Below are 15103 nucleotides of genomic sequence, written 5' to 3'. Positions count from 1 at the left end.
AGGTGCGGATGGTCAAAGCAGAATCCTCATATTCCACATTGGCTTGAGCCGCGAGCTGTCGGCATGTTTCAAAAGGCTGCCGTGACTCTATGAGCTGTCGGCATGTTTCAAAAGGCTGCCGTGACTATATGTGAGTTTGACGAACAGCGAGATTAGCTTTCTTGTTGTTTGTTTGTTTGGCCACGAGTTGACAGCAGAGCTTGGCTCCAGGCTGCAGCACTTTGGTTTGTGTTCACCGTGTGGGCTTTCGACCTTGTGGATAAACCCTGCCAAGGTCGCCTGCCTGCCTGCCTGGCTGCTCCGCCTGCCGTGCCAACCGATTGGTGTTTGCCGTCTACCCAGGTTACAGCAGCGGAGCGTGGAGCGGCCAAAACCCCTTTTTAAATAGCAATGTGTTTCCAGGTGGGAAACCACAACAACATCCATCGGTCACATGCCAGGCATGTGGTTCGAAATGGCCGTTTAGCAAACAGCCAGCTATCGCTTTGAGTTTCTTATTCGTGTTTGGTGCATAATTAGGAAATCTGATTGGGAGAGATTTGTGAACCATATGGCGTGCTGCTTTCTCCGGGAAAGAAAGGACAAAGGCATTATGTGGCATGTGGTGTGTCAAGGGAATGGGGTGTCCTTGTGGGAGTGTACTGTACTTGCATGTTATGTTAGTTTATGTGAAGGACACATGCAGATACTCAGAGCTTTTAGTACACAATGTTCAACACATTCCTCAGGCCTTGTTTTGTCATAGACAAAGACTGATGGCACAGCACACACGCGTGCACACACAAACACACAAATAAAAGCCAATTCTGAGTGTCATGTTTTCAAGGATTTCAGCTTCATCTGTTCTTTATCTCATTTATAAAACCTGTGTGTATTTGTGTGTATTTGTGTGTATTTGTGTGTATTTGTGTGTATTTGTGTGTATTTGTGTGTATTTGTGTGTATTTGTGTGTATTTGTGTGTATTTGTGTGTATTTGTGTGTATTTGTGTGTATTGTGTGTATTTGTGTGTATTGTGCAGTGTTGAATGATTTTTTTTCTTTTTCTCCTTTCAATCCTAACAGTTTCTACACTGTCAATGAAGTAAACAAGTTTCAGTATTCCAGACCTATCAGGAAAGGGGAGAAGGACCCCGATAACGAGTTTGCAGTAAGTTTGCGAGAGAGATTTTTTAAATTTTTTGCTTTTTTTACACAGCATACTGGCAGCCAAATGCCACAACACTCATAGACATTCAACACTCATTCATTCATTTGTTGCTTCTGGGTAAAGTCTGATGCTGTTATACTTGGAGGCCACGTATCCCATTTTGGTCTTATCATGCTGGAGCCTTACACACACACACACACACACACACACACACACACACACACACACACACACACACACACACACACACACACACACACACACACACACACACACACACACACACACACACACATTCCCTTAAACTGCGGCTCCGAAACTCTTTTCTGGGAACGCCTTTTGGACCTGAGGATATTTTCGCAACCCCTTTGTTTCTACACTCATTATTATATTTTTGAAATTGCATCGGTTTTGGCTTCTCATTTACATGTAGATGGAGTTCTAGAATGCATTTCAAAACTCTGTTTTAAAAATATTCCATTTAGGTGGCTAAAATGCACCTGTGTCAGAGGAGTTTTTATTTGTATCTACATGTAGACTGATTAAAAAATATCTCAATTTAAAAATATCTGCATACATGTCACCAGCACATAAATCTCAGACGTGATATCAACTAGCAATAGCCAGGCTAAGATAAAGCAGAAAACGGTTTGGTCGTCTGGAATAGCGAACATTTGGTTGGAACTATCCGCCCTGCAGTAAGCTTAATCGGTAAGCAGCATTTGGTAGGAGCTCTCCGCCTTGGCAATAATCGGTAAGCAGCACTTGGTGGGCTCTATCCGCCTTGCAATAATCGGTAAACAGCATTTGGTGGGCGCTATCCGCCTTGCAATAATTGGTAAACAGCATTTGGTGGGAGCTATCCACCTTGCAATAATCGGTAAACAGCATTTGGTAGGAGCTATCCGCCTTGCAATAATCGGTAAACAGCATTTGGTAGGAGCTATCCGCCTTGCAATAATCGGTAAACAGCATTTGGTAGGAGCTATCCACCCTCCAATAATCGGTAAACAGCATTTGGTAGAAGCTCTCCGCCTTGGCAATAATCTGTAAACAGCATTTGGTAGGAGCTATCCGCCTTGCAATAATCGGTAAACAGCATTTGGTAGGAGCTATGCCTCTTGCAATAATCGGTAAACAGTACATTTTGCTACCATATCAACTCCAAATGTTTTGTTTACGGTTTTGTGACCAAGGAATTAAAGAGAGGTACAATAAGTACACATTTGTATTTACATGTATAAATAAATATCAGTGTTGCTCATTATCTTCAGGGCTACATTGGTGGGTTTATCCTGTGGCTTTACTTCAGTTAATTTGAGAAGAATCCAAAGTCATGATTTGACATTTCACACCTCTGCGTGCTTACGTACAGGAAAAGCTCTGCTCCCAGCGCAGACACAATTAATGAGCTGTCTCAGGGACACGTTTTAAGGTCCCCTTCGTACATAGGCAGTAGGGCTGTGACAATATTGTATCGAACCGATAAATCGTAGAACGCAGAATCACAATACTGTATCGTGGTGCAAGAAGGCAGTAGGCTATCGTCAAAGTTCTGTTACCCTTCAGTCAACAAAAGCAAAAAGCAAATTAATTAATAAAAAAAGAACATTTAAAATATCCTTGGGTGTATCGAACCATAGGACAAAAATTGTGATATGAACCGAATCATGAATTGAGTGTATCGTTACAGCCCTAATAGGCAGAGCCCCTTCTGAAATAACTTCATCATTATTTTTCTAGCACAAACTCATGCACACACACACATACGCACACCCACTCAGCAACAGGCAGGCCTGCTCAGAGAGATTGACTTTTTGTAAACATCCATTAAAACCCTCTCTTGAACTGAGGATGTAATTGGAGGTGGGTTTTAAATGACCGGGAGGGGGACGGTGTTGAGGGAGGAGAGTTACTGCTAAAAACAATCACTGGCTTTTTTAAGTGCCCCTTTGGTTGTTGAAGTCAGAAACCACCTGCAATTTTAGCATTTCAGTAAAAGCTTGCTGTTATTTTAGCATTGCAGTAAAAGCTTGCTGTTATTTTAGCATTTCTGTAAAAGCTTGCTGTTATTTTAGCATTTCAGTAAAAGCTTGCTGTTATTTTCCCCTGCTGCGTTCTCAGACATTTTCTTCTCCCCCAACAGAACATGTGGATCGAGAGGACGACTTACGTCACCGCCTACAAGCTGCCTGGCATTCTGCGATGGTTTGAAGTCAAGTCCTTCTCCACGGTAAGTGTGATGAGTACGGACTCTGAGGAATTCAAGTCTCTACCCCGTGGAGAGTGTGATGGCTTATCGATGAGTTTCGAGTCGTCATCTTAACCCAATTGGACAGAGCTGGAGATGGGCCACACGCTCCAAGCTACAGGGATGGATATAGTATAATGTAATGGGCCTCAAGCTCCAAGCCCTACTGCAGGGATGGATATAGTATAATGTAATGGGCCACAAGCTCCAAGCTGCAGGGATCATTGACAGTATATATAATGGACTCCAAATCAACGCTCTTTTCCATTCAACGTTTTGAAGGCAAAAATTGACAGGATTCCACCTTAGCAACGCCAACGCAGGTGCTGATTGGACGACAAAACACCCAATCAGAGAATGCTCAGTTCAATTTTGGCGTCCATTCTATTTACTGTCAATGGCAGGGATGGATATAGTATAATGTAATGGGCCACAAGCTCCAAGCCCTACTGCAGGGATGGATATAGTATAATGTAATTGGCCTCAAGCTCCAAGCCCTACTGCAGGGATGGATGCAGTATAATGAAATGGGCCACACGCTCCAAGCTACAGGGATGGATATAGTATAATGTAATGGGCCTCAAGCTCCAAGCCCTACTGCAGGGATGGATATAGTATAATGTAATGGGCCTCAAGCTCCAAGCCCTACTGCAGGGATGGATATAGTATAATGTAATGGGCCTCAAGCTCCAAGCCCTACTGCAGGGATGGATGCAGTAGTCCTTATGTATAAAACATGTACAAATGCAGTGTAGATATATAGCAAGTTTCTGAGACTTCACCACGGAATAAGCAAACCTTACACTTCTTGATTTACTTTCTTCCCCAAAATGTCCAACTCTGTTGCTGAGTGCATCTAACATGGTTTAGTTTCTTGTATTAATGCAGCTGATGTAATACACAACATTTGCTAGAGGTAAACAAAGCCCATCCAGCCAAACATGAATGCTGGGAATGGTTAAAACAGTAGGAGTTTTCACCCCAGAAATTCAGAGAGGCTAGAGCCTCATTTTCATGACATCGCATCGCATTGTATCCTGGCCGCTAAATACTGGAGCCGGCCCCCTTATTTTGAAGCGCTGGCTTGGTTGTGTGCCTGCCCAGCCCAAGGCCAGCTTTGCGCAGACGTGCATTGTGGATTGGCGTGTATGTATGTGAGGGCCCATGGTGACTTGCATGGTGGATTGGTGTGTATGTATGTGAGGGCCCATGGTGACTTGCATGGTGGATTGGTGTGTATGTGAGGGCCTATGGTGACTTGCATGGTGGATTGGCCCATTGTGCTTTTCTTGTGGCCTCTCAATGCGATCATCTGGACTCAAGAGAGACAGGAAGAGGGATGAGATGTGGAGGAAGTATCGACAGGAGGGGGATGGCCAGGAGGGGGACGGCGTGCGCGTCATGGTGTCAGGGCGTAAGGGCTATCGACAGGCGGGGGGAGGGAGGGAGGGATCGAGGCGAGCGTACCAGTTCCAGCTCCACAGCAGATTTACTGTATCAATCAAGGACCCGGCACGGCCAGCCTGCGAGCCTCATCCTTTTAATATGTCGCTATTTTGTCAAAAACAAATGCGGTACTTAGCGTGATTAGGCTGCCTAAGTATTCGGCAATCAATTACACTTTATTTGTCACTTTGATTAGGCTCTTTCATGTGGAAGCCGCTGGATTGCTTGCTTGAAGTAAAGGAGCCGTACACTCTTATGTTTTGCTTTTGTCTCCTCCAGCTTTCTCTCTCTCTCTCTCAGCTGCTATTTTTCACCCTGCTGGTATCTGCAGGCCTCCATTAATTGGTGGCAAGTTGTGCAGCTGATCTGCTGTGTCTTTCTCCCTTTCTGTTTCTCTCTCTCACTCTCTCTATCCCCCTTCTCCTCTCTCTCTGTCTCTCTCTCTCTCTCTCTCTCCCCCTTCTCCTCTCTCTCTGTCTCTCTCTCTCCCCCTTCTCCTCTCTCTCTCTCTCTCTCTCTCTCTCTCTCTCTCTCTCTCTCTCTCTCTCTCTCTCTCTCTCTCCTCCTTGACTCTACATCAGCCCCTCTGTTCTTCCTGTCTCTGCTCATTACCCATTTGTAAAAAGTGACAGTTGGTTTTGAAACTTTTGTCCCAGATATGCTCTTTTCAAAATCAAACTTGGCAGCCTGCTCTACAAAATATCAAAGTTTTTTTCTTTTTTGGTGCCTGGCTTCACACTGAAATACACGTGGAAGCATCCACCTCTTATGTTTTGGGGACATTTATAGATCAGGTGCACTAGCCCTTCTCCCAAAAAACAACAAAAAACAAGATTTTCGGGGGGATTCCTCCCCAGCCCCTCGACTGCTACACTGGCGACCCGGGTCCTTTGCATGTGTAGGTTATTGTCCAGGTGATGCCAAACGAGCTGGATTGTTGGACGCTTTTAAAACCTAATGAGTCACCGCACATCTGGCAACCCTGAGTCCAACTGCACAGGAAGACTTGGCTTATCTGGCAACCCTGAGTCCAACTGCACAGGAAGACTTGGCTCGCGTGGAGGTTTTCTAGATTGAAGACTTGGCTCGCGTGGAGGTTTTCTAGATTGAAGACTTGACTCGCGTGGAGGTTTTCTAGATTGAAGACTTGGCTCGCGTGGAGGTTTTCGGCTCGCGTGGAGGTTTTCTAGATTGAAGACTTGGCTCGCGTGGAGGTTTTCTAGATTGAAGACTTGGCTCGCGTGGAGGTTTTCTAGATTGAAGACTTGGCTTGCGTGGATGTTTTCTAGATTGAAGACTTGGCTCGCGTGGAGGTTTTCTAGATTGAAGACTTGGCTCGTGTGGAGGTTTTCTAGATTGAAGACTTGGCTTGTGTGGATGTTTTCTAGATTGAAGACTTGGCTTGTGTGGATGTTTTCTAGATTGAAGCTCTTGTCAGGCTGCCACCTGCCTTCCCAGCCCTACTCAATTTGGAACAGTGCAAACTCACATTTACTCTGGAAATCCACACATTTTAATTCCTATTAGCGATCCCTGTAGAATGACTGATGGGGATATGTGTGCGGCAGACATTTAATTGAATGTTAATAACAGGCAAGAGATCAAAATGAAAGAAAGACCAGATGTATTTAAAGGAAGCAAACTAATGAGAGCTGAGTTGTAATCTGCAGTGGGGTTAATGATGGAGAACTCAGCCGTGTTTTCAACATTGTGGTGGATACTAACAGACTGATGGCAGAGACATTATTTCTGCAGGTTGTCTAGTGCAGGCTCTATGGGTAATGCAGGCTCTAAAGTTGGATGAAAGTGCCGGTTGTGTAGTCTTTAGTTGTGAGTGAAATGACTCATCGGCAGCGTCACTCTATTTTCAGATTGTGGTAAGGGCCCTTGTTTTTTAGAATGCTTTGTTTACATTTTCTGTCATTAATGTTTTATGGTTACTTGAATGAATTGGTTGAAGGCAGGGCTTTGAACCGTTATTTTTTTCCTAACGTTCCGTTCCAAACAGAAACGGAATTATAACGTTTCCGGTTCTGAGTTCCACCGATAAATTGACGTTCCCGAACCGGTTAGAACCAAAAAATATTGTTCCCGGAACGGTTAATTTCGTTCCTGTCAGCTGATTACTCCCCATAGGCCTAACTGACGTTAACCAAGAAAGACGGAAGTGCAAATGAGTCAACCTATATTCCAAACTGTTTATTCAAGCGGATGAAAAGAATATCTTCCAGAATTTTGTCACTCAGGGACGACCTAAACGGAGAAGCAGGGAATAAACCTCAATGATGAAAATGTGCGCTCCACGCTGACTTGGGTCACAGGGAGCACTATGATGGACATTGTGAGTTTGAGCATATTTGAAGCGGTCATGGATGCCCAATAACGCCGAACATTGTTGGTGTGCTTTACACACGCTTCCCTGCAATGTCTTACAATAATGCAACGCAAACTCTGTCCTTTTGTATGACAGTGGTTTCTCTTAAGATGTGGAGTGAAGACTTTGTAATCCACAGCTCTCTCTCCATTCAGTCAGAGAATGTCTGATGTCACACAGGACGTGAACCTCAGCTGTCATGGTAAGGTGCGCAGGAAAATAATGACCTTTTTTTTTAGTTTGAGGAACGGTATTAACCGGTATTAACCGGTTACCATTATTTTTAAATAAGTGATCCTGTTCCAGAACATAAAAAATAATAACGTTTCCGGTTTCGTTTCTGTTCCCTGTAAAATACAAAAAGTTCCTGGTTTTCGTTTTCGTTCCTTGAACCGGTTCGAAGCCCTGGTTGAAGGGCATTCAAGCGTAGTGAACATAGCACCTGGCACAAAATATTGTTACTTACTTGTGTGTCTAAACCTTGAATACATGTGATTGACTATCCTTAGGAGGAGATCAGTCCTTTGGAGAACGCCATGGAGACGATGCACCTGGCGAATGAGAAGATCAACAACATGGTGCAGAGGCATCTGAACGACACCAACCTTCCCATCAACCCCCTGTCCATGCTGCTCAACGGCATCGTAGACCCGGCAGTCATGGGCGGATTCACAAACTACGAGAAGGTGAGAAGAGAACCCCAAACACCACATTTTGATTCACAGTCATACTTACATTAAGGTTCAAGAGGTCCAACACTCCTCATTAAATTTAAATGGTTGTAGCAATCAGGCTTGTACAAAATTCTGAATGGAAAGAATTTCAATTCTAAATAATGCCATAATACGAACACTAGGTGGTGCCATTACCTTAAATTTCTTTGAATTGAATCTACATCACCCATTGAAAGTACATAGAACACCACCACCTAGTGTTCGTATTATGGCATTACTTAGAATTGAAATTCTTTCCATTCGGAATTTCGTACAAGCCTGGTAGTAATACATCTGCGCCTTGGGAGAATATATACTATGGTTCTTCTTTGGCAACTGGATAAAGTTTATTTAGAATTATGAAATATGTTAATTTCCCCCCCTCCCCCAAGTTGAGTTTTACATTTCTTAGCACGTTATCATTGAGTCTGTTTTTTTCATGGCCATTGCACCTCAAAGTGCATCAACTTTTCAGACATAAGAACATGGTGAACTTCGGATGTACAGTAGCTGAACTCTGTTTTTAGAATTCATACCGTGTGTTATGATCTTATTGAGAGGTCTGCCAGACAATTAATAATAGAAGGACTTCCTTCGAATTTAGAGGATGTACAGAACTGCTGTGAGAAAAGCAAAACAAAGGGCAGTAAAAATAGATGGCTGTGCTTCCTTAGATTGACAAAGCAGTGTAATTGTTCATGATACAATGCCCTCCCCTTCTATTCTCTAGCAAAGGAGCTGTGGCACGCACAACAGTAAATATCTGCAGCGTCGAGTCGTCACACATTTGGGGTTGATTTCCAGCCATTATTCCTTTAATGATCATCTGTAGATAAACTCCCATAATTCCCCCTGATGGCTCTTTTGCCCATGCCCATTTTTGTTTCCTTTTATTGTTGTGCCAACTGTCTCCTAGAGGGGAAGAGGAAACTGACTGACTTGAGGATGAATCACTTCATCACGAGGACTGGGAGAAAGTAAAATCTCCCATCGTGTGTTGGATCATAAAACAGTCACAACCAGTTGCGTCCCATTATAAATCAGCTCCCCAAATGGCTCCATTTGTGTCAGCAGGAGAGCTCAGCGAGTGACTCACAGAAGGGGTGGGTCTGAGAGAGAGAGAGAGAGAGAGAGAGAGAGAGAGAGAGAGAGAGAGAGAGAGAGAGAGAGAGAGAGAGAGAGAGAGAGAGAGAGAGATGAGAGATGAGAGATGAAGAGAGGGAGAGATGAAGAGATGAAGAGAGGGAGATGGACAGATAGAGAGATGGACAGATAGAGAGATGGACAGATGGAGAGAGAGAGAGAATGAGAGAGATAAAGAAATAGACAGAGAGAGAAATAGACAGAGAGACACAGAGAGGGATAAATGGAAAAAACAATGGCTGAGAAATCTTCCCTTCTTTCTTTCTTGCTTGCTCTCCCTTTCTGTCTTTCTTTCCTTCTCTCTCTCTCTCTGCCTCTCTCTCTCGGCTACTCCCTCTCTATCCCCCTCTCCCCCTGCAGGCCTTCTTCACAGACAAGTACATCCAGGAGCACCCTGAGGACCGCGACAAGATTGACAAGCTCAAGGACCTGATTGCCTGGCAGGTGAGGAGCCTGGTTGTTTCTAGTTCCCACAGCTCCAGATTGAGGCGCTCGCTTGTTTCTAGTTCTCACAGCTCCAGATTGAGGCGCCTGGAATATAGTTCCCACATCCCCAGATTGAGCTGCCTGGTTGTTTCTAGTTCCCACAGCCCCAGATTGCAACATGTCAGTCTAGTTCTCTCATTGCATATGTATTCAACATGTCAGTCTAGTTCTCTCATTGCATATGTATTGAACATGCATAATGATGTAGTGTGTAGCTGGAGGTTTATTCATATGTATTGACCATGCATGATGATGTGTGTAGCTCAGAGGTGGGCAAACTCAGGCACGGGAGCCACATGTGGCCTGCAGAGCCTTAACAAGAAAGAATACAAATACAAATTCATATGGTCCCTCAACATTCTTACAAACCCCAACTCCGATGAAGTTGGGACGTTTGGTAAACAGTGAATAAAATCAAAATGCTATCATTTTCAAAACATTCAATCTATTCATTAGATGGAGAATAGTGAAAAGACAACATATCAAGTGTTAAAACCGAGAAAAAAATATTGTTTTGGGGGACATATGTACTCATTTCTAATTTGATAAATCCAACACGTCTCAAAAGAGTTGGGACGGGGATCAGTGAAATTTAGTAAACATCCAAATAAGATAAAACAACAAAGAAGAACATTTCAAAATGAATTGTACTGACGGACAATATAGGTGTCCAGGTATAAGATCATCACAGAGAGGCTGAGTCACTCAGAATTAAAGATGCAAAGGGAATAATTACCATAGTTATTACATACATTTTTGAATTCCCTTTGATTTACCACGATTGAGTGTATATAAGACATATTTTTGTTAATAAAATCATTGTATAGGTTCATGACATCATGAAATATATATTGGCTGTAGTCTCACTCTAATTCCTGGAGTGCTAGAGCTATTGAAAATTTACCATATTAAGAATGCTTAATGCATGAAAATGATACAGGGGTGTAACATTCTCCTAAGCACCTGAGCTCACTTGAAATAGACCCAGAAGACATGGGAAACTGTCCTTTGCTTACAGAAGTCAGCAGAAGTTGTAGAAGTCCATTCTTTTTGACAATAATAGAGCATTGCACATCCTGTGCTACAGTAAAAATGGACCATCCAACTTGTGTTAGTGCTAGCTTCAAAAGTCAGCCTCCATGATGGCATGCGGGTGCAGTAGTGCATTGGTTAAGATGTTCTCACTCATCTGTAGAGTTAAATACAGTGCTGAATGGTATAAATGGGTTTTAAACAGCATGAAAAGCCACTCATGCATTATATTTTGAAGGGAGATCTTCGATTACTGCCACATAGTAAGGTCAAATTGCATTCTCTACTATGTATTAACAGTTTGGCTCCATCATAAGGACCAGCAGGTGATAAAATGGTGGGTTTTTGGTCAAGACCTGTCACACTGTAAGCACTACAGAAAGGAAAACATTGCAAAACATGAAAAGGAATACACCCAACATTTAAGCTGGTGAAATCATGTCCAAGATAGGAATTAACACTGTTTTTTATATAAAATCATCTCATCGGTTAATGTATTTAACTGTTAAGTGTTGTCTTTTGTTTTGTTTTTAGTCTTCCTCGACATTTGCTGCCATTTATTGTCCCCGTCCCAACTCTTTTGAGACGTGTTGGATTTATCAAATTAGAAATGAGTACATATGTCCCCCAAAACAATATTTTTTCTCAGTTTTAACACTTAATATGTTGTCTTTTCACTATTCTCCATCTAATGAATAGATTGACTGTTTTGAAAATGATAGCATTTTGATTTTATTCACTGTTTACCAAACGTCCCAACTTCATCGGAGTTGGGGTTTGTAAAATGGCTACCTAAAACAGGGGCCTTGTGAACTTGCATAGCAAGTGCATAGGCTACATCTAAATACTTTGCATCACAGTATGGAGGAATGGCAGCTGTCAAGTTACATTAGCGTACACTATTTCTTATTATCGACATGGACACGTTGCATACAACATCTGGCCCTTCGGTCAATATTCTAAACCCAATGCACCCCTTGGGCCAAAATAATTGCCCACCTTTGCATATGTATTCAACATGCATGATGATGTGTGTAGCTGGAGGTGAATTCTAGTTCCCACAGCCCCAGACTCCAACAAGGTAGTCTTGTTGCTCTCTTTGCATATGTATTGAATATATTTTTATTAGAGTAACAAACCCAAAGAAATTGAGCAGTCCCTCTTCAGTTGAGTGAGAAATTAGCCCTTGATTAAATGTTTTAGAAGAGCACTCAAAAACCTCACACCCAAGTTCATACAATTCTCAAATCTTACAACATGCCCATCTATTTATCCCTTTGTATATGTATTGACCCTGCTTTATTATGTGTTAAGAATTTCAAATCACACTATTGTTTACCATTGTTATCCTCATTTGTATGCCTGGTTTGGTGACGGTGAGGGGAGTTGTTTTCCTAGAACACTCCTGGAATATTCTTATCTCCATATCTCCAGAGCTTATTCTGTATGCTACATTTGTATGCGAAGTAATACCATAGGAATATGTCAGAATATGTAATATCCCAATCCTCCTCGAGATCCTGAAGTACATGAACAAACTGATTGTAGAGCTTGCAGAGGCTGGTAATCATGAATTTTGGAGGAACTGATGGTTTGCTGATAATTCTCAAGTATAATAATGTCTAATGTCACTGACAAAAATGCCTGAAATTACGTGAAGCACAACGGCTAGAGTTCATAAGGCACATGTGCTTCGAGAAATGTGTAAATGTTCTCATCCAGTGCATTATAATTTGACTTGTGCTGCTGAAATGGATCAAGGTTCTCTCCTCATACTAGTCGTTAGTGCTGCTTTGTAGTCTGCAGTTTATGGCGACAGCACCAGTGGAGTCACATCAGCTCCTCAGCTATCGATCCCGAGGCCTGAGAACTTAGAAGCCGACTGATGCCATGTCAGAGGCAACTCCATTGAAGACACAATAAAGTGACACAGAGAAACAGACACGAAATAGAAAGAGGAGCCGGCGTATGATTGGCCGCTTTGATGAAGTTTTACTCTCTAACTAACTCTCCCTTTCACTTCATCACCTCTGTGCTTCTCTCTGTTTCTCTGTTTCTCTCTCTCTCTCTCTCTCTCTCTCTCTCTCTCTCTCTCTCTCTCTCTCTCTCTCTCTCTCTCTCTCTCTCTCTCTCTCTCCCTCTCCCTCCTAGAGACATCACACCTTATTCCCCATCTCTTTTGAAGAGCTTGTCAATGCAGTCTTTCTTTTTCCACTCTTCTGTGTCGCCTCTGCAATGAAGGCTCCTAATTTATCTGGTGGGGTTTCGGTTGTGCTGTTCCAAAGGCCATCTAGCTATCTGCACTGATGTTGGCTGGCTTGGTGCAAGATGCCGCCCACGCAAGAAGATGTCACAATAAGAGAATGTCACAACCATCTTGAAATGCGAAGGCTGGCTGGCCGGGTTGGCTGGCGGGTGGATGGTTGTGTTTGTGTGTCTGTCTCTTTATTGTGTTTTGATGTAAAGATTCTGTTGGTTCAATGTATACATTTGGAAAATGTGTAGAATTTTTTAGGAAAGAGGGTATGCCTGTGTTGTGTGACAAAGTATGATGCAATGGGGTGGTGTGGAATGGGCTGGGGTGGGCTGGGGTGGTGTGGGGTGGGGTGGTGTGGGCTGGGGTGTGACACAGAGAGCAGAGCAGAGAGGAGAGAATAGGCTCAGACACTTGCCCTTTGCAGTGGAGCTGCCATCCTAGTGATCCCTCTCACTAAATACTCTGGAAAACACATTCATTACACTTGTTTCATGTGGAAAACACATTCATTACACTTGTTTCATGCAGGACTTTGCAATGTTGGGCTATTAATGTCTGCTAAGAGTAATAATAGTCGGTGGTTGAACATCATGTTAGTATTGAGGTTACCTGGCCACTGTACCACTGTATGGTAAGACATGGTGAGGTATGCGGGCAGCCGTGGTCGGAATTGAATCGTACCTGCTTGAATGACCTTGTTTGCATGAGACATTTCATTCAGAATTAACTCAATTTATCTCTGAATGCAACTTAATTATGCTTTGACAACATCATGTTAACACTTCACAATTCAGAATGAAATGAAAGAACTATATACCTTATGGAACTATTTCTGAATTATTAATTCGGTATTACAAACATCATGTAAACGTGTTGTGCAGTGTCTCCAAGAGAGGAGTTCCCCGGTGCGTGAGCCGTGGGGGTGAATTCCGTACCTCTCTGCAGTGTCACCAACCGCTCCTCTGTTGCTATGCCGATCTCATCCTCCTGAGTTATGTAATCACACCGGCTTAAAAAAAGAATCACACACAGGTTTCCCTGGAGACGTACGTGAGGTTTTGGCACATCATTCTTTCTGTCACTCTCTCCCCCTCACAGTTTCTCATCTGTGCACCCCCCCCCCCTCTCTCTCTTTTTTCTCTTTTCTCTCCTTCTAACTGTTCGTTTGTCTTCTACTTTTTGTCATCTCTATTTCTGCAGCCTGCTGCAGTGTTCTCTTGCCTTCAGAAACCCCCGCTGTAGTGGTACTGTAGGGACATTTTAATTCTGCATGGCCACTGGCTGCATGTGTGTGTGTAGGCTGCTGCTGCTGCTGCTCACACTGTAAATGTCACCCAGTGAGCCAGCACCTCTTCATCAGGGAGAAATCAAATGGTCGTGCCTCAGTGAGTTTTAAAGGACTACCCATCCAAATGGCAATATCCAAATGGTGCTCTCTCTCTCTCTCTCTCTCTCTCTCTCTCTCTCTCTCTCTCTCTCTCTCTCTCTCTCTCTCTCTCTCTCTCTCTCCCTCTCTCTCTCTCCTGCTGCTGCTGATGCCTGAAGAAAGTCCAGCAGCCTCTGGTTCATTAGCTCGCTTTCATTTGAAGGTCACAAACTGAACTGAACTGAACTGAACTGAAATTCCCTCAGTGATTGGGCTCCCCTTTCATGCAGAGAAGTGTATCTGCACCACTGTGCATTGTGGGTAAACACTAACTGCTTGAGACGTTCCTCGATCTGAAGCATCATGCTCATGAAAGTTTTGGACAACAAGGAAGAATTTCAGCATGGGGAGATTTCAGTGCGTTGCGTCAGCATCTTTTCTTCCTCCTGCTTTTTGCTCTCCTAAGTCGGCAACTTTTATGTTCTTTTTTCTTTTCGTGGGCTGACAGCCAATTCAATAAGTGCACTTCACTTCAGCTGTTTCCCCTCTTGCTTGCTGTCAGTCACCATCTGCAAATTGCAAATTGTCCTTTTTAATTTGGACAGGTGGGTGGGAGAGAGTTGTCCTTTTTAACTTGGGCAGGTGGGTGGGAGAGAGTGCAGTGCCGCGGCGGTCGTGTAGTGCTAACCTCATTCTCACCCAGAAACACCACTCACTCCCTCTCCCAGAAACACTACTCACTCACTCCCTCTCCCAGCACACAGTTCTGTCTGCTAACCTGTCAGCACCATCAAGCTGCACTGATGTAGACCCTCTGTTGCCCTGAGTGACGAGTAACCCTCCACTCTACAAGGGAAATGTGAAGAAAAGCCTCATTTGTTGTTGC

At 43.4% G+C, this 15103-nt stretch overlaps 2 protein-coding genes across 2 annotated transcripts in view; both read left to right on the top strand.

Annotated features, from left to right (window-relative positions):
• The window catches only part of LOC134467115 (dedicator of cytokinesis protein 1-like), a 551248-nt gene that overhangs the window by 346926 nt on the left and 189219 nt on the right, over positions 1 to 15103 (top strand). The window lies entirely within an intron of this gene.
• LOC134466936 (dedicator of cytokinesis protein 1-like) overlaps positions 1 to 15103 on the top strand; it is a 61359-nt gene that overhangs the window by 27976 nt on the left and 18280 nt on the right. The window contains exons 12-15 of the mRNA XM_063220862.1: positions 1065 to 1149; positions 3296 to 3382; positions 7730 to 7906; positions 9437 to 9520. Coding sequence (XP_063076932.1) covers positions 1065 to 1149; positions 3296 to 3382; positions 7730 to 7906; positions 9437 to 9520 — 433 coding nt within the window. The remainder of the gene's footprint in view (positions 1 to 1064; positions 1150 to 3295; positions 3383 to 7729; positions 7907 to 9436; positions 9521 to 15103) is intronic.

This window comes from Engraulis encrasicolus, chromosome 17, assembly GCF_034702125.1.
Source record: "Engraulis encrasicolus isolate BLACKSEA-1 chromosome 17, IST_EnEncr_1.0, whole genome shotgun sequence".
Lineage (NCBI taxonomy): Eukaryota > Metazoa > Chordata > Actinopteri > Clupeiformes > Engraulidae > Engraulis > Engraulis encrasicolus.
This window is presented reverse-complemented; position numbering and strand designations above follow the sequence as displayed.